Here is a 26,177-nt window from a genome sequence, read left to right on the forward strand (position 1 = left end):
AATCAAACATTACAAAGTAAACATCAGAGTATTAAATCATCGACTTTATTAAATTGGATAACGTTCTTTATATGACTTTTCGAAAATTGATTAGTTTATCACTATCAAATGAGAATTATTAATATGTGCAAATGTTTTATAAAAAAAAGTTTCAAAAATTAGGCAAAAGAAATATCCTTTTAAAAGTAGGTCTCAGATGAGTACTACACAAACTTAAATATTAATATTTATGTACTATTCTAAACTCTAAATATAAAGTATCAATTTCGAATTTAAAAATACAAGTTTAACTAATCGGTAAACTACTACACCGCATTCTAGTACGAGGAAACGAACGGAAGAATAGTATTCTTCGAATTTTTAATTTGTAGGAATGACTAAGTGGGTATACGTATACATATAATATACTATATCTGTATATCTGTACTGTATGTTACACGATTATGTTGTCATTGGTAGCATTGTGACCTTTTTCTTCTGACTGATTACTCACTCCTTCGTTAGTACGTAGTAGGTACCTTGAAAGAGCTACGGATGACGTGATGCGAAAGTGGGTGTGCCCAAGTATCACTATTGACTGGCCGGCTTTCGTACGTGTAGGATCTATCTACGTACTTCTACTTATCGAAAACAATTCAACTGTCAAATTTTCTTAAATACATCCATTGTAAGTACATTTCTTATGCAAATGATTGTGTCAAAAAAAAGTTTACACAAAACTTGTAGCATCGCATAATGAATTCGCATATTTACCGGCAGCCTTTATTAAATGATCGATTAATTAATCAGTATTTCTATTAGTTCTAGGTTGTATCTCGCAGAAACAAAAATGTCACAACAACAATACTATCCGTTTAAAGTAAGTACACTCTTAACGTTACTATTTCGGATTTTATTATTATTTTTTTATACGAGTAAGATTAAATTGATCTATTTTTGACTCGGGTATCGATCAGCTGTATTTTTAACGTCGGTTGCTACGTCTAAACAAATCAATCTATGTACATCCGCGTACTTTGAAGGAAAAATATTATTTGATTGTACATATTTATCACGATACGGTTACAATGTGATTATAATTACATCATTTTTTTTTATTAACAACGAAAATTTTTCCAGTATACTTATCGAATTATAATATGTTAAAATTTCGATATATTGCAATAGCCTACAATCCATGAGCAGCAAAGTCAAGCGGTAACTCGTGATTTCATATCAACTGACCCATGAACTGCTTGTCAGTATTTCTCTTATAATAAAAAACAAAAACAAAAAGAAAACAATAAAAAGCACCAAATAAATGAAGGTGATAACCTGCTAGAAATCTATACATATTTCAAATATAATCCAGTCATTTTATTTTAAAGAATTATACAATATTAATTATGTTTTTGAATACTTTTGTATAATTATTTTAAGCAATTTGGTTGACATGAAATAAAATAAACTAGGTGTTTTTAGTAGTTGGCAATTAAGTTGTTTTGGTTTTTATACTATTGAATCACAGTCTTGTCTACCTCCTCCAAAGGAACAAACAATTAAATAATCTTACATTTGTTAACTAATATATTTAAATGAATAATTATTTCAATTCACTGAAAATCTCATATAAATTATACATCTTGTATCTTAGTGTACTCCTACGGTATATCCTGCAGAACCATTTGATGCAAATGCAGATGCTTCGCTGCTACGTAAAGCAATGAAAGGTTTTGGCACAGATGAAAAAACAATTATTGATGTCCTTACAAAAAGAGGAATCGTCCAGCGACTGGAAATTGCTGAAGCATATAAAACATTGTATGGAAAAGATCTAGTTAGTGATCTAAAGAGTGAACTTACAGGGAAATTAGAAGATGTTATAATTGCTCTTATGACACCATTACCTCACTATTATGCTAAAGAATTGCACGATGCAGTTAGCGGATTGGGGACTGATGAAGAAGCAATTGTAGAAATCCTGTGTACTTTAAGTAATTATGGCATACGTACAATTGCTGCATTTTATGAAAACTGTAAGTCCATCGATTAGCAGTTTTTCTACAGACATAACCTTACCAACTGTTAGAATAGATTATTTTTACATGTTTACATTAATCTGATAAAGTTCATTTTGTGTATAATAGTGTATGGGAAAACTCTTGAAAGTGATTTGAAAGGAGATACTTCAGGACATTTCAAGAGATTGTTGGTTTCGCTTGTTCAAGCAAATAGGGACGAGAATCAAAGTATAGATCATGCTGAGGCTGCAGCAGATGCGCAAGCACTTTACGATGTTGGTATGTATGTGTTTATATATAATAGTTAAAGTTTGCATATAAGTTGTACGTATCTATATCATTTTAAAAATTATTTATTTTACTCTAGGCGAAAAACAGTGGGGAACAGATGAATCTCAATTCAATGCTATTTTAGTAACGCGTAGTTATCAACAGTTAAGACAGACTTTCATTGAATATGAAAAAATATCCGGACATGATATTGAAGTTGCTATTAAAAAAGAGTTCTCTGGAAATCTTGAAAAAGGTCTTCTTGGAATAGGTAATTAGTTTCTTTCTAGTAACATGCAATTTAGTGAAATTATTTTTTTTTTTTTCTAAGAATTTTATTTTACAATTAAATATATCGATATGTATATTATATGTTTTGTATCACAGTAAAGTGTGTGAAATCAAAAGTTGGTTTCTTTGCTGAACGATTATATGCTAGTATGCATGGCATAGGCACAAAAGACCGAACGTTGATTCGCATTATTGTTTCTCGATGTGAAATTGATCTAGGTGATATAAAAAAAGCTTTTGAAGAACGATATGGAAAATCACTGGAAAGCTGGATTGCTGTATGTATTTCTGGAATTTTCAATACGCTGTATTTAGTATTTAACGTACATCTTACCTTGTAAACTACCGCGTTGCGTGTACTTTTTTTTTTACATGTACATTAAATCATGAAAATTTGTTTAATTTCAGGGTGACACATCTGGAGATTACAAGAAAGCCCTTCTGTCACTTGTTTCTACATAATTTTGAACGAAATATTGTATAAGAAATTTAAAACTTTGAACAAGTTTTAATGTACAATTTTATGAAAAGTGTTTCGTTCAAATTACAGAAAAACACGCTTCAAGCGCTTACATCAAGTGGCATAAACGAATCTGTATTATAGTGAATCTTTTTACACAATTTTTGAATCTCTACAGCACTGTAACTGTGCTACGATCTGTTTTTTTTTTCTAATAAATTAAAATTTATACATAATGAAATATTTTACAAAATCACACTGTTATATATCTTTTCTTTTTACTATAAATTTATATATTTTACAATGAAAAGCTTATATTTATATAAATTGTTATAAAATCTATATGAAAATAAAAATATTATTTACAATACCTTGTTGCATGTATCGTAAAATTGATTTACATTTACATTTAAATTAATCATTTAATACCTCTTTCTTTTTATTTCTTAAACTTCTGCGCACAGTGCCTTAAAAAAAATTGGTAGGAATAATTAAAAATAAATATGATTAAAACTATATGTATTTGCAATTAGAAATAGTAGGTGATGTTCAATACCTGTGTTGGATTCTTTTATTTTTGTGGGTTTTCTGTTTTTTAAAAACGGTTTACTGAGTTTTGGATGAAACATAGCTGGCATTCTCTCAAAATGTTTAACCATTGGTGTCGGTACTATCTTATCCAGTGGAATCCAAGGAGAATTATGTAAAGTATGGTACTGTTCATCATAAACTGTGTGTATATCAAAAATATTTTTCCTGCAAAAATGATACATATACTCAAAAATAAAATTAATATCTACTTTGAGTAGAGAGAATTAAATTAAATATGTTTTAAACTATTTACCCCGGACTTTCTACTTCTTTATAAACAGTTGCAAATGAACCATTTCTTACTGTGTGTCTCATAACATAACGGCCTGGAGATAGGTTCGCGAGAGATTGAACAACATTATGTAAAATTGTCAAAGAATCTTCAACTTTTATATTATAAAGCCGTTTGATTTCATTACTTATCGACATCGCAGTGCGATGTTCCACTTGTAATATTTCCGATGTTTCTGCATTTATCCGAACTAAAATAGAACATGATTTATATACAGTGAAATTAATGTTTCAGATTAATATTTAAATTAATTAAGATTATTATTATATGCTTATACATAGATATTTCTAAACATTGCCAAAAGTACTAATAATTTATGATTTACGTATTATAATCTCGTAGGATTCGAATTTACCTCGTGCGAGAAATGTGAAAGGTCTAAATACCAGAGATATCCATTGTTTCAATGATTCTTCTAATGTTACAGCTTCGGCACCAAGATCAACTTGATGTTCTAGTTTTGGCGCCAATAGTAACAATTTTTGTACATTATTTTCTAAAGTCTATAATTAAACATAATTTGGCTATTATTTTTATACTGTAAATACTTTTTGTACTATTTTATGACGGATGTGTTAACATATACAAACCACAAATCCATCTGTTTTGGTTCTCACCAACATTTTGTATTCTTTGATAACATTTTTCATTAATTCATTTTGTTCAGAGGACTGTGGCCCTATAGAAAACAATTTGTACGATACATTTTCTTTCGTGTTTACTTGTTGTTTTAAATTGCTTTCAATACTTTTGGTTTCTCCTACTACATTTAAGTGTGTCTCTGTGTTTATACCACATGAAGTGTTTTCATATTCATCTTCGAGTCTCAAGATTACTTCAGAATTAACTTCACCAAATATATTATCGTAGTACGCTTCGGTGCTGTCATTATATATTTAAAAATATCAATTATAGTGTTATTAAATAAAAAGTTTAATGAAAAAAGTTTTCATACTAAATAGTTTTTTGTCTTACTTTTCCGAAATAGGATGTTCGACATTAATAAGGAAATATTTAAGAATGTATTTATATACCCAATTATTTTTATGCGGTACAGTGTTTGCACTTGGTGGTGCTGGTTTATCTATATAGATAACATTTTTATCATTATGCCTTTTTATAACTATAGGTAAAATCCAGGAATTCGAAGAACTTGGTCCAATGTTATTTACTAAACAATTAAGACCACTGGATGAAATCACTAAATCCACATTATTATTTTCAGCCAATTCTTGACAATTTGTATCTTCACTTACTGGTAATTTAGAACAAATTGGCGATTCCTTGGAAACATAGGTTTTAGGAGGAAACCTTTCTTGTAACTGTTCAGAACTTATGCATAGCATATACGAACTGTGAAAGGTTGGTAGTACTATGTTTGGTAAATGACCCTTAATAATACAAAATTCTTATTAACATAAACAAGCATACAAAGTTGTTTAGTAGAAAAGTTAAGTAACCACAATAGTTTTATGTGAAAAAATGTCTCACCCTTTGCAAACAGTCAGAAATAAATTTTACATCAATGTTTTTATCTGCTACAAATGGTACATTTGTAACTTCAGCATAATACCTAGGAATGTTACGAATGTACTGTAACTTTGATCTCCAATGTAAATTAATGTAATCTTCGCATGTGATTTTCAATAATCTTTCATGCCACTTGCTTTTAGCAAATTCTAAAAATTCATCTTGCTCTTGAGATATTATACTTTGTAAACTCTATAAGAAATCAATTATATAAAATTCTACAAGTAATGCATATTAACCATTGTTAATGCTTAAAGAAGAAACTGTCTTTTATATCCAGATATTAAAGGATACATAGCATCAAATACAACTAAAAAATTCTTAATAGCAGTAAGTTTTGTTTACCATATAAGTCTGTAATTCTTCTCTATCTGGTTGAGTTAATTTCGGCTTATCGGATTCTGAAAATCTTAACAACACTCTTAAACACAATGCTTGCTGTTCTTTATTTAAGTTAGATGGCCTAGGAAACTGAAACTTTGATTTAACAATACAAGGTACATAACGCGAACGCTTAATGTTATTCGATTGTTTTAACCTATTTTTTTTGTCCATGTCAATAGCTTCAATACTATCATCTAAACCTTGTTCATCAGACTCAGGTTCTATGTCGCTCATTAAATCAGTTTTAATTTCTTTATATTCATCTATAATATCATTAAATGGATCATTGAAATTCCCATTCAAAATTTTATGCATAACACTCTCCTGTTGAAATCTTTCTATGTTGATGAAAGTATTATCTATCATATCTTCTAATGGAGGATTCCTTATAAAGAAACAAAATGATTAACGTTAATATTGTTATACGCTAGAAGAAGATGATCTGTAATTATTCCATAGAATAATAGTGTTTCTATTGTCTAAATTGGAAAGTTGCTTAATATCTACTTACCAATCAATGTTTAAGAATCTATCCATGATTTATAAAATAGAAATGCTTTTGACTTATAATATGTTTAATTTCCTTTCATGCAGTCGATGGGTGCATTCAGATAGGGCTACCGAAACTAAAATCCACTAGCCGGTCACGCTACGACGTATTTTTTAGTAGATTCTTGTTTGCCCGCCATTATTCGTACTTATATAATAGCGTTAGGTTGGTACACGTGTGGAAAAATAGGAGGCAATCGGGATTCGTAAGTTGTAAAGATCCTACAATTAATCAAATTATTCTTGTTCGCTATTAAACATAATGGCAAAGTTTTGTTAATACAATAGAAAGTAATCAGTGTACAAGTTCGAGAATACGAAAGTAAGAAAAGTGTGCGACATTTATGCCAACATGAAACGTGGAATATTCACCGGGATCGGGATTCGGGATGAAGCAGAGTCTACTCTACTCTACACAGGTACATATCATTTTAAAAAGAATAACCATTTTCACATTTTAATATTTACTTTATTTAAAATTTATTATAACGTTCATGTTGTTGATTTTGATATCTATCGGGATATTTGGGATATTCGGGGTTTTTCGAGATTTGGAAAGGTTGCGTAAGGTGTCGAGGTAGTTGTATTTTTGAGAAAAATTTATTCTTGTATATATTCTACTACTTGGCTAAAGTATTTAGTTGCATTTGTTCTCGCAGTGTTGCTACTTTTCAACGCCTATCCGAAGGGGATACAAGAATAGAGATACAAAAACGGGATAGACAAATATTTGCGCGTTTTCTGTCCGGCATGTTTACCGGCTGACAATGCGTTGAAAATAGTTTCCGAAATGACCGACCTTAAATATAGAGTGCGCTGTAGAAATGTATTTAATTTTTTTACCGACACATGGTATTTTATCATGTATCGTACTATACATTTTTTTGTTATCTACCTACGGTTTTGTTCGACAATTGGTAATAAAATACTTTGTCGGTCTAATCATTTTCTGCTACGATTTTAATAATTACCTGTGTGGTCACATTCTTGTTATAAATATATTTCCTAACTCACAAAAGTATAATAATTTTATTAGACTAGACTTTTTTGATCCATTGATTGTGTACGACCATACATTATCCAAGAGCCGAAAATACAAGAAACACGCGTTTAACTAGTTGAGGGTATTACTATTAAACAATTACTATTGAATATTTGATGGGCATACCGTTGTAAGAGGATTATACATAAAAGATACATTAGAAAGGTTTAGATAGGCGATCCAAAGGCAACTGGTCGAAGAAAAAGCCTTTCGAAAAAGAAAAGGAGAAGAAATAAAAGTACGCGATACACGTTATAGTATAGTATATGTATATTAAATAGCGATAAGACAGGTAGAGAGACTAACGGCGCGGATAGTTTGGCGCTTGAAGTAACGCGTAAATCGAGGGACCGGTGTACACGAGAGAGGGAGAGCCTACCGTTCTTCGAATTGACTAAATTAGAATTTTCCATAAGCTGATTGACGTATGAAAGAATGGTAAGCCAGGGAATGGATAGGGATAGGAGGTCCGGAGAGAGGCCGGATAATAGTTAATAGCTAGGAAGACGACTCGGACTGGTAGCGTTGCTTCCGCCACTGACAGCGCCTCCCTGCTCCCCACCGATTATAGTGGCAATATGTTTATACTGGACTGATAATGAATTCATGGTGTGCATAGGGCAACCTACTTGTGAACAGGTTGCATCAGCATTACAGATCCGATCGCGCAGATGCTCTTTTGTCGGTAGATGAGTGAGAGCCCTGGGGATGGCGGTGGATGATATCAGATCTATGGGGGTCGAAGTAAAAATCAAGGGAATCGGAGGATTCCCGTGCGCCTATGTATACGAGCTATCCATGTATATGCAATTTGTGTAACTACGCTCACAATCAGCCGAGCGTAGATGTGTGGTGTGCAGTGCGCAACCAGGGGATCCCACGGATCCCAATGGGGAACCATCCTCGGGGCTTAATGACAATTCTGACTATTCTATACCGCTCAAACGCTCGTTTGCGCTTGTTTGTATGTATTACGATCATTTGTACTTAGGCGGGTATACGCACACACATTCACACAATCACACCAAGGTTTGGTTCGCGATGTCCTCGAGCGGAACGAACCGGCACGAGAAACATACGTCGTCCTCCCTATCGTACAAAATAATATTCCTTCTATGAAAACAAATAGGATTTACCGTATTATACATGTTCCCCCGGAACGGTATCTTTATCACGGTGTGGCCATTCCAGTCCTAGCATTTGATCCGCGTCTCGTGCTTCCACGACATTTCAAATGTAAACAACAAGAGAGTCGAGAGTTTGTTAGTTTTTGTGTTCAATTCCATCTATGTATACAATACACAGCTACGTATGTATACAAGGTTATCGTGTTCGTTTCGCATCAAGTAAAATCGAGAGGTAAACCACTTGTTGTTCCATCGTGTGAAGATTCTCTTGTCCGTGCCGCAATTAGTTCGCATAACGAAAATTCTACCGTACTATTATTGTATTATATCTATAGAATAGGTATGTTGCACCAATAGTAACGTAAATATCGAATACTCGGAAGAATCGTTGCGTAGATGGAGTACACGTGAACAAATGTTAGTGTTCGTCGGTCCGAACCGTGCGTCCGCGTCGTATCAATCATTCAAAACTCTGTTCACAATGAAAACAGTACATTCGCAACAAAAAATCCGCAAGAATCCCTACAGGGGATCAATATTTCACGGACGAGTCGGAAGACCCGTAAGTCGATAACCACGTGACGTTTAACGAGCTATTTTTAAAGCGGTGAGTGGTGGTGAACGTGACTCTTTCTGGTTCGCGAAACGTACACTGAAAAATAAGCCCAGTAATCTATTTATTCGGTTGTATCGGTTCAACTGATTTTTACCGAAATTCGCGGGTAATGAGTTTTGGTAGCTGAACGATGCGAACTATCGCGGAACGATAGGGAAATCGGCGTGTCACCTAAAAAAAGTTCTTGTTAGACGTAGCTGATATAGCGGAGACACGTACAGAGACGCCGAATACACGTATGTGGTCAATGGCAGGCTGACTGTGTATGCAGGACTGCGGTGGCAGGTGACGGCGTGTTGTGAGCTGCATAATGAATAATGCCAAAGCCGAACCACAAGCCGTTCCTGTCCTTCCACTTGGCTGACTGAATGACAGCCAGTCTAGGAAAAACCGCTGATTGGCTGTACATGCTTCTGGCTCTCGTGCCTGTCACATTCTCTGTGTCTACCTATGTGGGCTTCGATCGAAATCAAGCTGCACGCCGTGGCTGATTTTCGTGTTTTTTGGGGGGAAACGCGAATTTCGTAAACTCTCCATATCTTTTCAAATATTCCCTATCGCCGCGCCGCGCCGCGCCGCACCGCACCGCGGCGAACCAAACGTTCGGAGCTCGAAAGTTTTTGGAATCCGTCAAAGTGTTTGCCCGTAGCTAGCTTGCAGTCCACCACTTGCGTACTAGATTCGTCAAATGATAAATATATAAAACTCTAGTTTATTTTCACTTATTCTTTTCTTTTTACGCATCAAGTTATCGCTTCCTGGATGGGAAAAATAATGTTTAAATAGTAACAAGAATAATACGCATGAGTTTCAGTACAGAATTTCGCTGTTCGTTAGATGAATATGTTGAAGCAAAATGTTTATAAACAAAGAGAGACGTAGTTGTCGCGCACGGGGCTTGTAAAGTTTTCCTGGCACTTTCGCGTATATGGTGCCACCTCTGAAGCTGTATAGATGATGTGATGTTGTTACTGCCACGATATAAATTATAATTAGTGGAGCCCGTAATACCCTTTGAATAAATAATCAACGAGTAGCAGCAACTACCCGTACGCTCGCCTTCATTTAAGTCAAGGTCTCGATACCCGTTTCTTGTCAGACCTATGCTTATGTTCCTGTTAAGTATAAATTTATGCGATGCTCGTATCTCGGACGGATAACAAGATATAACGTAGCGATAAATGGGGAAAGAATAATACGCTTTATCGAATCGAAAACATGCTTTATTTATTTACTTGTATTTTCTTGGATTGCCTGTTTTATACCAGAAGAACACCTCTACAATATAATATACGATACATATATATTTTTACAATCGAGTTACAATTCTAATCGTTATCTCGCGATAATATGCCAAGAGAATCGATCATAGAACTTTTGGTCATTATTTATTGTACGACTACAACTTTGTTTAAAGGATAGTGAAATTCCTGGCTTGCAACCCCTCGATAAATGTGACGGCGCGGCGCGGCGCGGCAGCGCTTCGAGAATCGAGAACTACTTTAAAGTAATTAGAGGATTGTCAACCCATCCCAACCCATTGCCTGTTCCCATTAGGGATGTTCTTCGAGTGCAGACTCGAGTGGGATGAGCGAGGAAAATCCCAGCTTTCGAACCCTCTCGCATCAGAAATCAGACTGAAATTGCAGCTGGATATCATTTTAGGAAGCGGAAAATGTTAGCAGTCTCCGTCGGTGTTACAATTCCATCAGAATTTTCTAGAAAATTTGGAACATTGATGAATCGATCACAAGTGATTTGATCTGAAATCAAAGTTTAAAAAAAAAAGAAAAAAAAAACTTGGAAAAGTAGAATTACCCACCTTGGCTTAGGAAAGGTTCGTTCTGATGCGGAATTTTCCGATAAGCTTTTGTCCGTTCAAGAAGTGTTAAGAAATGGTAGACGATTCCGAAAAAGGCTCTCGTGAAACTTTCCTTATTCGGAATTCGACGAATTCGAAATGGTACCGTGGTCTCAGTTTCCTAGAACGCTCCTTGCACGCAAATTGGGTTCAACGTGAATACTTAATGCGAAACCGTGGTCGAGCAGGAGTCAAGGTGCAGCGATGGGAGACAGAGAGGAAAAGGTCGTTTGGCGTCCGTCCGAGGTGCCAACTTAGTTAGACCGTCTAACCAAGCGACTTCACACGGTACATTACGTGCGACGTATGATCGTCATTTCCTCTCGTTTACATTTCGTTGAAATTATGTCGCTAAACAAGAAATTTGATATTCCTAGAGAATAGCAGCATTTATTATATCACTGTTTAAACTTTGGAGTCGGGCGAGCTTAAAGATGATGTATACGACAATGATTTAATTATGTTCAGTTACATCGTCTCGATGTTGCGGATCAGAGATGATGGATTATTCGTGTTTTATAAAGAATCGCAACAACTTGTCATTCAGCTAAAAATAAAAAAAAACAAAGTGTAGAAATAGCAAAGGAAAGACTTTCCTAAAGTGCTAAACTAGAGCATCTCCTCGTCTGTGTAGTATCGCAGTGGGAACGTAAGGGGTAAGTCTGTTGCGACAGAAAGGATGATCAGGGGTAGCAGGGACTTGGATACCAACGAAGCCAGTTCGATGCATGCGTCGAAAAAGACTTTAATCCGAGCGTCAACAGAGGTATTACCGCGCATCGGTGCCCCGACTCTTCTCATCCCTTCATATTCCCACCTCAACTCCCTTTAACCCCGACCATTGGCTACGGTATGGAGCCTAGCGAGCGAAGCGAGGAGTTGCCGTCCCCAACTCACTCGCCTCATGCCGTATTCATGGTTCATTATCATAGCGAATCATGGCCCATCAGCTTTTGATTGTCCGCCGGCGTTGTTAGTCCTAACTAATGCGACTGCAGTGACCACGATACCTAGGACATCCGGAATGTTATATTAGAGGATAAGCATCATCCTTTCCTCGCGATTATTACGTCTTTTTCCCTGACCAACTTACAGTCTGCGTTTTTATTTCTTGTTCCGGCATTTTTGTCTCTTTAATCACGTGTTGCGCTAGTTTCGGCTACCTAATTGTTTTCTCTTGTTTGAAAGTACGTCCGATGGTTGAGAAACATGACGCTTTCCGATAGTACCTTTTGCCTATGCGAATTCTCTTGGTAACATACAATCCATAATTTCCATGCAAAACGAAATAATTCAGCTTACGTTAGTAGTATATATTGTATTATAATAAGGGCCGTATTACGAGGTATCTTCTTTTGATTTTTCTCAAATACGGTTCACAAGGTGGCTTTACAAGTAGGATCTTCTTTAATATGTAAGATGTTCCTTTAGTATCGTGTCCGATAAAAGGATGTTGGCATAAAATCAGACAGAACGTGTTCTCTACTCGTATCGTGTGTACCAATGCCGATACGTATCCATTATTTCGCTATAATTCTCGTGTTCTCTATTCTCTTTAGGTACAAGTTTCTATACCACGCACAGCATAATATTGTATCGTATGTTTAAACTTAAAGTTTCTGCGCATCGATATCTCGGCTTATTTGCCGATCGCATTAGCGAAGGTGTACAATTTATTTTTCACTGGTGTATAAATGTAAACAGTAGTAGCGGAAAGAGCGGAAAGAGCGACGTATCGTTCGAGAGTGTAAATCGTGGAAAAGTGTATAAAGCGAGATCGTGAATGTTGTTGGCAATAGAGGCGGGAGTTGGAGTATAAGAGAAAGTTAAGGGTAAAATAAGCGGGAACGGAGAGCGAAGGGGTTGTGGGAGTCGAGGATGGCGTGAAAGGGGAGACGAAGAAGAAGGAATATGCGTGCACGCGAAGGTGCGTGCGCTGTATAACCGCGGAGGCACTGTTTCAGCGTTTCACAGAGCAGAGCGGAGCGGAGCCGAATGACTGAGCGAGGGTGCGGACTCGCGTGGCCCGCATTGGCTGCTGAATTATAAATGAATGGAGCGTAAGGGCTGTTGCCTAGCAACCGCATACACCACGTTAAGACAAAATGGAGAAGCACGTAGCATCCGTGCGCGGCCTTCGCCGTTCGCGTTCTCCCTTTCTCTCCCTCTTTTCCTTTCTCTTCTCTTCTCTTCTCTTCTCTTCTCTGCCGTTTTCCATCGTCTCGGGGATTTCAAGCAAGGCTCTTCTCTCTTTTCTTCAACCGCCTCACTCTCTTCCTCCGTTTTTCGTCCCCTTTCTCTTCGAAACGAACCGTTTCTGTTTCGCTCGGTCGTCATCTTTCGCAGGACTCTTTCCGATTGACTTTCGATCTCATCGGATATTTTTTACGCCGGTGAAGTAGTTTCACGGAATTTCAACATTTCTTACAGTCGGAATTACCCACGCGAACAAATTTCTCGTGAATTTATTCTCTCTCGGTGCTTCGCGCCAATTCGAATCTCGACCGGACGTAGCTTTTTTTCTTGTTTCATGTGTATTTTTTTTATCCACTATTTCTGTTGTTTTACATGCGTGTGCATTAAGCCGGTAAGTAGACGTATCTTTGACGAGAGCAATGGACGTCCATTAGCAAGCTTTGTACCGATCTCTGTAGTCTCCTACCCCGCGATACCCCACCGAGCTCGCTACCCTAACCATTATGTTCCGACTATGTATATCGTACGCGGCGAGCCACGTACTGTTCTTCTTCCCATGACCGCCATTATTTGTTCCTTGTCTGTCTTTGAAATACACTTTGGTTCTTTCGCAATTGTCTTTGTAGGTATCCTCGGCGCGTAGATCGTTCGACATCGAAGCACATTGCACATCTTGCATCAAATGGTTCCAACAAGTTAGGTTCGCGGTTCGTAAACTGCGAATTTCTGTATCGATGAAAACGTTGAAAACGTTGTTACGTAAAGTTTCGCGCGTCTATTACGCTATACATACGTATATCATACATGTAGATAAGGCACGATTCGCTTTTTACACCGATACGATATCGAACCGAATGTGTTTGATAGGGTACGGATCATTACTACTTACCAAAATATCAGAGGTATCGTCTGGTTGGTGCAAACCAATTCTACTTGCCAGTTTAATATTCGAGTGAATGTGTCTGACTGAATTATTACCACTTCCCAGTATAAATTTGAATGTCTAGACCTGACTAGCTACAAATACCTTCTACTTGTAATATATAGTACTTATGTATCATAGTAGTCATTGTTCAGACAGTGTTGTGTCCATGTTGTGTGTATGTAAATGTATAATAATGGAAATGTTTTGTATTTTGTTTTTGGGTTAGTTTTTCCTTAAACCTCGGCTCATCGACGACGTATTTCCTCTCCCCATGAGCATCGTCTCTCGTCTCTTTTTCTTCGCAATCCACTTGAACCGGTCCTCTCGGCACCTTTTTTCACCCAGCGGATCACATCACAGATTACGACCGCTTCCTGGTGACATATACAGTATAAGAGACCAGTTCCAGTCCCAATACGGCCGAACCAAGCCGATCATCTCAAATTACAAAGGGTATCGGAAACGGATTTATCTCGGCGCCCTCTTTCGCTCCATCATACCTTTAATAGCCTGTATAGAAGCTTCGAATGAACCTTCCTTCTGCGAATGGACTCGATTATGCGAAATTCGAGCGAATACGAAATAGAATAAGTCGAGTAAAATTATTTATTTATTCAGTTGGTTCACCGTAATGTAATAATTCGATTAGAAAAGTATCGGGATGTAATTCTCGATCGCAATTTGGGTTGCGATGAAAATGTTTGGTTCGTAGTCAGATTAAAAGGGTAATAATCAAATATGGTCTACTTAATTCTCTTGTATCCCTACATAATTCCAAGGAAAATATATTTCTCCCCCAATCCGAGGACCCCACCCAACCTGTTAAATATAATCTGGTACCGCGTTTGTTACTTCTTACTCTTCCATCTCCTCCTCGCAGTATTCAAGCTCCCAGTTTCCTCGCGTAGGCTTTGTGGAGGCAGAACAAGGGGTTAACCTCATACATTATTCAACCGTTCATTATATATGAATAAATTTTCGAGTAATGCCGAGATAAAGCTGCCAAGTTTTAGGTACCTGCTCCGCTTGAATATTTAGGAGACACTGTCACGCAGTACCGTTATGCCCCGTCTGTCTAGTCTTCTCCTTAACTTTCTCAGATTCGTATATGTACGTGTATTATATCATACTATAGTCTTTACCGATAGGCATCATGGCGGGTCATTTTCTGCCTCGTAATTTCGTTTCAAGTATCATCTCTTTCAAGTTTCTTTTAACGATTACAGACGATAGCGTAACACTACGTTCGACTCGCATCGTCAACGAGACACGGTACGATTTGTAAACTTTATTCTCGCGAGTTCTACTATATATAGGCCAATGGGGAAGAATATACACGTAACCACAGCGAGTCGATACTCGTTACTCTCGACTAATTTAACGTGATAACGCGACGGCAGACGGGTCAATAGGAATTTACAGTGTTTGCCGACGGAAATCAAAGTGGGGCACTTAACTGTGTAGACAGACGACAGGCGGCGGAGAGAAGCAACTTGACTGCCGCAGGAAAGGGAATACAAGGGAGAAGAGAAGAGAGCGAGAAAGGGAATCGTAAAGATAGACAGAGCAGGGAAAATGTAGGGGATGAACGGTTAGAGTGGATCAGGAACGGGTGAAACGGTGGGACGGTAATAAAGAAAACGGGGATGGAAGGAAAGGAAGAAAAAAACAACAGAGAAGGCTAGAAAGAAGTAAAGGAGAATTTATTGTATTCATTGAAACAAATAATGATCCAAGAGAAATGTAATACATGTATGTATTTTAGTATACGGGCACATACACAGCTCTGTTTGAGGATTTTTAATGAAAAATGTTTAAGCAATAAGCAAGAAAAGAAAGTTGTCGAGACTGGCGATCTCGACGACCAACGAACGAAATTGACGTGTCGGGAGAAGGATGGAGTCTTTGAAGCTTGGAAAGAAGCGGAAGGGAAGAGCCAGGGAGTACCGGTGTGCCGAGTATCGAAGCATCTTGGTTAAGACCACCTACGGCAACGAATCACGAGGCAACAGTAGGTAGCACTGATTGGTCGAGGAACCAACTACTTTAGCAGCCAACGTACTTCCTCTTCTTTCAGTGTCACGTCACTACCTAGAAAAGAAATGCGTTAATCTTTTAAGAGTATTGGCTGACCGACCCTCGGCAATTCCCTGGGTAAACCGTCGTCGGCGTCGCTTCAATTGACCATTTCTCAGAGTTTTATACGCGCTGCCAGCAATCGGTCTGCTCGGTTCACACGAGCTGTACTGGGAACGAAAAGAAGTCTGGTTTTTAGTTGGACAATTGTTTACCCCGTAATAACGTTATTTGAATCACGGGAAATCGAATTAGAATCGGATGCACGCGATGTTTGTCCCTTTTATCGATTTGTACGTCTGTTCGTTCCGCAGAGGTAGATTGTACGTTCAGAATTCGGGTTTGTAGAATATGACACAATTCGATGCTGTTTCTCCTTATTAGACTCTTGATATTCCATCAATTTACTTTTAATTTCATTAAAAATTGTTATTCGCGTGTTCGTAGTTGAGTTATAAATAATGTTCGAAGAAGATAAACGACGATTCAGGTTTTGAATCTTTTGCATCAGAGGTCGACCATAAAAGTACCATTAAGGTTCGCAACTGTCGCCGCGCTTATGAACAGAGAGGAGAAGAAAGAACGCGTTAATAAGATGACAGGGATGGAGGTATGGTCGGGCGATTTGAAGTGGTTAGGAGAAGAATACAAGGGGCGCGACTGCATCAACATAGGGTGGCTGTACGAGTTTTTGTATTATACGGAGATTATCAACCTGTTCGGTTCCATTTCGAGGGTGAGGAGGGTGAAGGCAGTGGCAGTGGCAGTGGCAGTGGCAGTAGCAGTGGCAGCGGCAGCGGGTGGAAGGGAGTCAGTGTGATAGGGCATAGACCGAAAGGGGGATGCTTGTACCGAGGCAGAGAAAAGTTGGAAGGGGTCGAGGAGAAGGTAGAACGTCGAGGATCGTCGAGAAGGGGGTTTGTCCCAAGTTGAGGGGGTCGCGAATAGAGCATGCAAGCAGGCACACGCTGCATTCCCTAGGGACGAGGCCGCTCTTTATGCTCGATATAATACCGCTCTAAAAACATACACACTTCTCCTGTTCTCTTAACGTGTGTCGCCAGGCACACGCCAGAGAGCGAACCAAGGGCTGGGTAGGGTACTTGGAAGCTATATCGTCTCTCTGTGGCACAACAATACGCTTTCTACCCGACACGCCGGGCCGGGCCGGGCCGAGCTGGGTCGCGCCGACGCCAGTCTACACATCGCGAATCGGATCGTAACCTGTATGTACATACGTGTATATGGACGACTAACAAACTTATTATTCTTTCTATACGTATACGTAGTTGAGCTATCGTTATCGTTTCTTTTTACCAAAACGCCTAAATAGACACTCTCGAACGGCCCCCCCACCCCCCTTTTCTTTCGACTCTCGTGTGTGGTATCGTTCCTCGGGAGGCTCGTACCACTAAAATTCTACTGTTTTCGCGCACGTCATCGTTCCGTAGCGGGTCTAATTGTAAGGCGTTTCCTCGGTCTTGCGTGTCGGATGTCCGTCACCGTCAATTGTCACCCTTCTATACTACACGTAGTTCGATCAGCTATCGATCCCAGCTTTTCCTTGCAATTGTTATTCGTGCGACGATTAATACTACTTTTTATTTCTGTCACGTTAACTTTCATCGTTTTTCAACCAAGTTGTTACAAGTTACAAGATACGTTAAACGTAAAAGGTAGATGAGTTTCGGATAGTTTCTTTCGCGATAGACGACGCACTGTGCACATATATCGACTAAGAAAGCTTCTCGGCGGTCTTATCCTATTACAGTCAAGCTTGCCACTTTCTAGCCAAGTCGAAGACAAGACCCTCCGGTGCTCCCATTTAGTAATCCCCGATGTTGGACGGAAGTTTACAAGGAATATTTAAGTTTCCGCTAAGCCTGGATTAAGCCAAGACAAACACTTTGATTAGCGAAAAGCAGTCGTTTTGTCGTCGGTACCTTATCGTCTTGTAACCGCTACAGCGATTGAGAGTTAAGATTAAGGATAGATGCAGAGAAACGGTTGTAGTTATAGAGAATATTGTTGCGTTCTTTTCCTAAAAAAGGTTAAAGGTGCGTATAGGTACGGTCGCGTAAAATATTCGATTCGAAGGAACCGGTACGCTTTCGGTAGTTGATTGTACAAATTTCAAGCGCTACCGTACAATTCGTGCACCGAATGAATATTTTAACGCGTTCACTGCCAGACGAATGCTTGCGAGAATTTCTACGATGGTAAATTTTGTTTTCAAACAATTGGAATTCACGCAGACCAGCATTACGCGCAATGTCATTTGAGAAACTCGGCGAATCACCGTATACGATTCGTTATCGCAACGTCTGCGTACCGGTGAATATCAGGGTAATTTTTTTCTTTTGAAACGACTTAAATCAATTTTCTCTTACGGCGCGGGAAGAACCGAGCTTAATCTTTCGCGCGGAAAACTACAATGTTTTATAATAACGCGGCAAGTAAGACAGCGGTGGTATTAAGGGGAACAAAGTACTCTCCGGCGACGACAAAAAAGTTCATATTTTTTCAATTAAGACGGGCGCAGAAGCGAGGGTAGATTCTCGTCAAGGCGAGAGAGGGTCTTTCGACGCCATTAGCGCTCTCGTAAAAACACGAAAGAGCGTCGCTTACGTCGCGCGAACTCTTTTCCACTTAAATATGAGATCAAGAATTAACAGTCGGCGCTGAAAGTAGTTGCGTTTAATCTACGCCGAGCGAATCGAGCTTTACTTTTTTCCCTCTGTCTTTCTTCGAAGAGTGACGTAATCGACATCATTTGGATAATTGCTCGTTCCTTAAATTTCTTTTTCTCCGCGAGAATTACCAACGATTTTATCGAGTAAACAAATATAATTATTCAAATTTTATAAGATCCGTTAGTAAATCGACGAGTTGGACAAACACGTTTCCGAGAATTATATTTGCTCGATCCAGGAAACTAGCAGATTTTTCGACGGTATCGAATTATTCATTTTTGTTTGATTGGCGTTCGCCTCGTTAAAAATTTCAATACGCGGCTAATCGATTGTTAGTTGAAATGTAAAGGGTCGAAATCGGTCGGTTTTTATTCGTCTAAAGTATAATATTTTTTGGAAAATTATGCCGACACGGAGCGCACAAGTTTACGGAATATTTCAAGATAACATATTTCCTGGAATAGTAGTTTGAGGATTAACGATGATCGGTTGGAAAGAATTTGTCCGATCGGTTCCGGAATGCAAAGGAACGAAGCGGTTGGTTGACAGGTCGAGCGGTCGGAGACGCGAGTATCGGCATCCACATGGGCAGCTGGAAGCTGAGGGGCGGTTTTCGGACGAGTTAGGAAGGTCGAGAGGGGTGATTGTGTTCTGTATCATGCATAATTCACCGGCATAGCTCGGGTCTCCCGTCGGCAACTACTGCGTTGTGCCCGTTATATTGTATCTATCGTAGTATTCCATGTATACATACATATACACCTACAACCTCTCACTGTCGCGACATCTTGGATCTTTTCCCTTGGTCCACCCATCCTTTTCCTTTTCTTATCCGTTCATTCCGTTTTCGTTTTTCTTTATCCTTTCTTTTACTTCTTCACCCTTTAGTCAATTTCGCGTGTCACGGAGCCCTTTGTGTATCGAGCCACGTGTCCCGCGACCAAACAATGTTACATAACTTTGATAATTCCGCGATCGGTGCATTATTCAGGAGATTGTCATTGTATCGCAATAACTTTTATGATGAGATCGTACCGTAATGTCCCCGGGTATACCTTGGAAACTTACAACTACGGACTTGTCCTTTTTGCCATCCCATCTCCTGCGACGTTGCGACGTTGCGACGCCGACGCCGACGCCGACGCCGACGCCGACGTTGGTTTACACTTTCTGAGAATGGACAGGGAGACGTTTCAAATATGCAATTTCCTCGCCTTTTTAAACGTTTTATCCCGACTCTCTGGAGAAACAGTTTTCAGATTAAACGAAGCAAGAATTTGTTCATTTTCCAACATCGATGCCATCCACTCTGTGCAAATTACATAATAAGAGGGTAAAAGTGTTTGGATCAACTTATCCAATTGCGACAAACCTTTCTTCGCAATTAGCCATTATTTGTGAACCGATACGATGATTAATAAGTAACCGGATTTATATGAACCGATGAATGTAGTTCAGGTGCTGTTTGCACATTACCGCTGGTCAATATAACGCTACAATGTTCTTTAAACAATACGATTGTGCAATTGTTAGTCACTCGAACGCAACATTCGATAGCATAACTGGTAATTGTGATCTAATTATCAGCAAATTGTCTATCGTAAAAATCTGTAGCCTACTTTAAAGTGGTGGTAAATGAAAAATTATGTTTCTCGAGTTGGCACCACTTTCGAAACATAATTATAAATTTAAGATTATAAACACTGTGCGATATATGATATAAACAATAAACAGATTCGGTGTCTGTCGCGAATCATTTCGATGGATTCGAGCTAGTTTAAACGTCAGCTCTGGTAAGGGGAACATTCAAGATATCGCTGGTGGAGAAACGCACCAAGATTAACCAGCTATCGAGAGTAAGACATTCCGTCCCTCGGTTATTTACCGTTGCGTTGGTCCGAATCGAATGAATCGAAAAATTAAACTAATCAAGCTGGCCCCGAAGGCAAATTGGTCGCGCATTTTCCCCAGGCTGTTGGATCGTCGAAAACGAGTGCGCGTACAGTGCACCGGCACCGGTTAGAACCGCACAAGTGTAGCGATAATGTAAACATGATTTGTAACACAAAGGCTACACGAGTTAGGCACGCCTGCCACATGTTCAGGCTCGAGTGCAGCGGTGTGGCGTGTCAGCGTAGGCCCGTACGCGCATTCAACGACCCCATATATTCCTCCATCCTTATGAGGAGTGTGTACACAAGCAAACAAGCCTTAGGTACCGAACAATGTTTACGTGCCGTACCAATTAATCAGCAGATACTATAAACTCGTTTCCCTTGCGGCTTTTTCTATCTGAAATTCTCTTGTACCGCTATAACAGGTTGTTCCGTGAAAGTGCAGCTGTCGAGCGCGTGCCTATCGCGGCCTTTGATTCAACTTTGATCTCGACGCTTCACTTTTCATTGTACTCTATAAATGTTCGATATTCTCGAGTTTGTTTAACCACATCAAACTAACCAAGTACGATAAGAATGAAAATTTAAAAGAATATCTCCGAAACCATAATTGACTATGTACTTGTATAGGTACGTATAATGTATATGTACAATGTATAAATCGTAGAAACGAGGTGTTGCGAAGCGAATTGGTCAAGAGTTAGGGAAAACGTATTAACCTAATTACTGGGAAAGCATTGATTGGACGTCTGTTCTCTTTAATGGTACTTTACCGATAGCCATCGTATGTCGTGACGATAATACACCTATTGTATTATCCATTTGATGAGAAGCGTGTGTTAAAATGCGATTCCCCTGATTTGGATAAATAAGCTTTTTAACGGTGTATTCGTGCTCGTATTATAAATTTATAATTCTACACAATACTTGATAGCGACACGACATCCAATGTGTCTACGCTTGGATTCGGTTCAATAAAAACAGTGCATGCGATCGTGTTGCGAGCATTCAACTACCTTTATCGATGCAAATTGCAAATTCAAACGTGTCTTTACGCGAGATGTTAAAGAAGGGTTCGATAGTGTCCGAGTAGGAAATTAGAAAGGTTAAAGAAGAAATACAAATTTATCAATAACATCAAGGTTTACTTTATTATACTATAATATTTATAGTTGAGTAGGTACTTGGAACAAAGTTGGACACAAAGTATGGTAAATGAGTTATGGCACATGATATGTACAGTATGGAGGAAAATTCTTTTCCCTTTCTTTTGTTTTACATTGCGCGCAATTTGGTGTGCTTTAAGAGGTTCGTTTTCATGGTTATCTTGGTCTCGAGAAACCTTTCCTTTGCAAAAGTTGCCCGTATAACCTACGTCTATTTGTAGTTTACAGCCGTTGTTTAGATATGTGTGTCGAGAGGTAAAGCATCGTTCGTCGGATCTGAAATGAAAATTCGTTCAAACTATCGGACACTATATGTATAAGTTGACGCGTTTACAAAAATTCTCTGTGCTATGAAAACGACACGAACAATTCTCTCTCGCGTTGCTGTTTACGTCGACGTACATCACGGGTCAAAAGCGAATAGAATTTAACTAGTGCGTCAATTATTATAATATATAACAATTTACAAAGACAGTTACGTTCTTGATTATATACAAATTCGTGATAGTGTCTACGACAAATAGAAGTAATGAAAGCCTTATCTGAATTACTATAAATAATAAATACGATAAGACCGGGTGTGTTGCTACCTGTCACGAATAATCTGTCTACTTTGCATCGTCTCGGAATGTTTATCCAAGTTGCACGCAACATATTTACATATAAATTCTACAATGTCAGGCAATTAAATTAATACTTTATGATATGTCTTTATTATATTATATCGTTCGTCAATTATGGTCTTATTCGTAAATGGTGTTCGGATACGTTTACAATATATCCTGCTAAATCTCGTTATATTTTACAGAACCTTTTTTCACCAAATCGCGATGGTTTTCTATACAATGATCTTTGTAAAAATCAATAAATATTCTCGAATGCTTACAACTATACCCGAATCTTTTTTTTCGAAGAATTGTTAACGACAACAAAGAAAACTCTTACGATTTATACAAATAAATTGAAAATCTTAACCGTGTGTGATTCGTGATCTGTTTTCTGTTTCGTCGTTGCCATACGTTAAAAATTAAACATTCTCTAGATCGCGTGGTTTGTTTTAACGACTCGGTAGCCATCGAAAAACTCTTTGAATAAACGACACGTTATAAATACGATATACTCGTGAAAAAATATCCAATTGAAAGAAATTGTTAGTATTTGAATTGTTTTGAAATTCATAAAATATAAATTGTTCAAAGGATTCCGTTGGTCAATTAGCACGTCGCGAAATGGTTTAACGCTTTACAGAAAAATACCGGCCACCGGAAACTGATCACGCATACACCTATGAGTAAGATTCTATGTTTAACAATTCATTTTGGCTTCTTTAGATTTATTATAAACATTCAATCTAATTGCTGATAGTAATTATTTATATTAATTAGTAATTCTCGTTATCTTTTATACAAACCTTCTTCGTAGTCGCACTTGTCAACGTAATACTTTGTCGGTTACAACGTTAATTCAGCTTTCGACTAGTATCCGAGATGATCGTCGCAACTGCGCGCGATCATTCAAATTAAAATTTACCACGCAAATAAGAAATAAATAATTGATACGTATGCACGTATATACACAAGAATCTTTGACTTTCGCGCATGTAGGTATACGCGACCTTCTCAAACAATTTCTTCTAATCAATTGTCCTGCATTTTTGGAGAATTCGAGTCAAGTATACGCAATTTTAAGATAGGATAATCCAAGCAAGCAACCTTTGGTAATCACAGGCTTATTTACCGTTAACTTATATACTTGAAAGATTTCAAAGCAAGAGATTGTTTTGGCCCCATGTTATCGTAGACACCGATTTGTCCATTTCCACCAAAATTATATATAGTAAATTATCCATACGATCGAAGCGTATCGTACAATATTTGATATTTTAGTGTTGCGAGTTTACGATAATGCAAATGTAAAATCTTGGTGATTTTCGGAATCGAATAAACGGAATTAGGGCTTCGAACCAATCGTGAACACGAAGTTATACTTTTATGGATCATCCCATGTCCATATAATACGAGTTAGTTTGCAGTTATTGCGAGTATACGTATGAATATATGTACACAAGGTTTACACCCAGATTTATCCACGAGTAAAAAGTTCGAGAATGTTTCTTATCGTTAAGTTCAACGACATACCGGATTGTACATGCATCTGAATATAATGTATGTTTTATTACGAGATTGTATACGTTGCTTCGAAGTAGTTGGCACGCAGAATGCATGAAAAAGAGGTTCAAGTTTCTTATATTTCTAATCGTGTATGGATACGATTACGATATCGTTCAAAAATGACACCGCTTATCGTTTAATCGTAGCGTTACATAACACAAACAAAGATCACGTTCTTTTATATTCGATACGTTTGACATGATGCTTCTTCGAGAATCCCGTTCCGTATACGAGTAACTTAAAATCCGAAAATATTCAAGATTATATATCAACATTTTATTCATTCGTCAGAATGTTTCGATTCTTCATTCGACGACTGTATGACTGTATATACATTATACACGTATGCAAAATAGTGGACTAGAGTTTTCACTTGTTCCTCCTTAAATAGGTGCACGATTTCTTTAAAGATCACCAAGGATTGCGTGGAAAATGTTACGGCACATATACCTACTCACGCCAAACAGCAAGGCTCCTAGGTGTACATTACGATAATAATAACCGTTAAAAGCATACTGCGATATGACTCGTTACCCTGTCGTTAGTGTCTACAAAACATTTTATTCTTTTCAAGATTCCCGTTTTTGTACCAACTATTACTTTTTCAAATAAATAAACGACATTTATATACTTCGAAGCATCACAGTAATTGCACACTGTGAATCGTGCACGGGAAACACTGTAATTATCGAAGGAAAACGGACAGATCGATACGCGAATGAGACTAAATGGTCAGGACAAACTCTGCCACTGGCCGCTAGTTTGAAACGATACCTACTCATGGAACTAGAATGTTTTCGAGTATTGCGATGAACCGATCGCTTTTTCAATCACTTCGCACACCGTGCGAACATGCATATGTTGCTACGAATGATAATAATCGTTTACGGCTGGAGAAAAAGCATCCCGAACACAAGTGGAATAATGTTTTGAATGTAGGTTCAAGGTTAACCGATACGAGCGATCATTTTGGCTCGATAAAACTCCATTGACAGACAAAACAATCGATAATATAACAAATATAATAATGATGATGATGATGATGATGATGATGATAATGATAATGATAATGATGATGATGATGATGATAATGATAATAATAATAATAATAATAATAATAATAATAATAATAATAAATGTCGTTAAACTCTATATTGCACTAGAATTTTCTTCCGATAAACTAATAGAATGACAATAGACTATTATTCTTCTAGAAAATACCTATCCTCTTATATATGTACAATTTCAAAATTACTACCATTCTTCCGCTTACTCTCAACTATTATAATGACATTATCGCTTTCTTTACCGAATATCCTCGTGGTATTGCTCGATGCACGGGAATACATGGATACGATCGCTCGTCTGTGCCTTGGAATTTTCTTTCTTTGATCTTTCGGCACAGAAACTGGTTCGCGGTTAATACGTGATCGACGCTGAACCCTCTGCGGTCGAGATTTTCTGATATCGGTATATTTTCGTCGAGCCTCGCTCGATACAGGACCGCAAAGGGTTAAAGCTCGTTCTCGCGTGACGCGAAGCTACGACTCTCAATGCGACGTTTGCGATTGAAATATCACGAGAACGTGACATTTGCAGGTTTCACGATGACAATTGTGACGTTCGGGATCACCGCATTAAAAGTTGTGACTCAAAGTCACGTGAAAACCAACTTTTAAGCTGCGATTCCGCAGACGGCGCTGAATCGCGGCTGTTACGCCCCCTCGCCTCGGGTGCACGATGCTTTTAAAAAACGAGAGCGCTTCGCGCAAGTGCGCCACGCGTGCGCGAACGCAGTGTTTCGTGCACGAATGGGGTTGGGGATTACCCTTTTCCACGCTGATCGAATTTCGTTGTCATCGAGAGACAGCGAAATTGTCGAGAAAGAAAAATAAATCAGGCCCATTCGCGGAATACAGCGGGTAGTTGTTCTTGCGTCGAGCGATCAAACGCGCTCCCAATGTCATACGAATGTAAGCACGCGACGTCTTATTTCGAAAATATTCAGTTTGAAATTGGTTCGTTTCGAGAAGAAAAGTTAT

At 38.2% G+C, this 26,177-nt stretch overlaps 2 protein-coding genes across 3 annotated transcripts; one reads left to right on the top strand and one right to left on the bottom strand.

The window, feature by feature from the left end:
• Positions 1-495: 495 nt before the first annotated feature.
• LOC128890269 (annexin B9-like) lies at positions 496-3,284 on the top strand. The gene is made up of 7 exons (XM_054148603.1): positions 496-667; positions 808-859; positions 1,634-2,015; positions 2,127-2,279; positions 2,368-2,541; positions 2,658-2,839; positions 2,970-3,284. Exons 2-7 carry the CDS (start codon positions 830-832, stop codon positions 3,021-3,023), a joined length of 975 nt encoding a protein of 324 aa, XP_054004578.1. The 5' UTR covers positions 496-667; positions 808-829; the 3' UTR covers positions 3,024-3,284.
• A 36-nt stretch (positions 3,285-3,320) lies between these two features.
• Positions 3,321-6,636, bottom strand: LOC128890265 (uncharacterized). Of its 2 annotated transcripts, XM_054148597.1 has the most exons (10): positions 6,330-6,636; positions 5,780-6,203; positions 5,396-5,626; positions 4,880-5,295; positions 4,495-4,786; positions 4,260-4,407; positions 4,032-4,094; positions 3,866-3,938; positions 3,578-3,777; positions 3,321-3,488 (listed from the first exon to the last, which is right to left on the bottom strand). In XM_054148597.1, the coding sequence occupies exons 1-10, from the start codon at positions 6,353-6,355 to the stop codon at positions 3,436-3,438; spliced, it is 1,926 nt and encodes a 641-aa protein (XP_054004572.1). In that variant the 5' UTR covers positions 6,356-6,636; the 3' UTR covers positions 3,321-3,435. The 2 variants fall into 2 exon arrangements, with proteins under 2 accessions (XP_054004572.1, XP_054004571.1); XM_054148596.1 differs by having other exon boundaries at positions 3,866-4,094.
• Positions 6,637-26,177: the final 19,541 nt, after the last annotated feature.

The sequence above is a fragment of the Hylaeus anthracinus genome, unplaced genomic scaffold (genome assembly GCF_026225885.1).
Source record: "Hylaeus anthracinus isolate JK02 unplaced genomic scaffold, UHH_iyHylAnth1.0_haploid 12000, whole genome shotgun sequence".
NCBI lineage: Eukaryota > Metazoa > Arthropoda > Insecta > Hymenoptera > Colletidae > Hylaeus > Hylaeus anthracinus.

Coding starts and splice junctions, on each gene's coding strand:
- LOC128890265 (XM_054148596.1), bottom strand. CDS start 6,355: ATGGATAGATTCTTAAACATTGATTG. Junction 5,296..5,395: donor TTTCTGACTGTTTGCAAAGG/GTGAGACATTTT, acceptor TGTATTATTAAG/GGTCATTTACCAAACATAGT. Junction 4,095..4,259: donor TTTCACATTTCTCGCACGAG/GTAAATTCGAAT, acceptor GTTCTATTTTAG/TTCGGATAAATGCAGAAACA.
- LOC128890269 (XM_054148603.1), top strand. CDS start 830: ATGTCACAACAACAATACTATCCGTTTAAA. Junction 860..1,633: donor AACAATACTATCCGTTTAAA/GTAAGTACACTC, acceptor CTTGTATCTTAG/TGTACTCCTACGGTATATCC. Junction 2,280..2,367: donor GCAAGCACTTTACGATGTTG/GTATGTATGTGT, acceptor ATTTTACTCTAG/GCGAAAAACAGTGGGGAACA.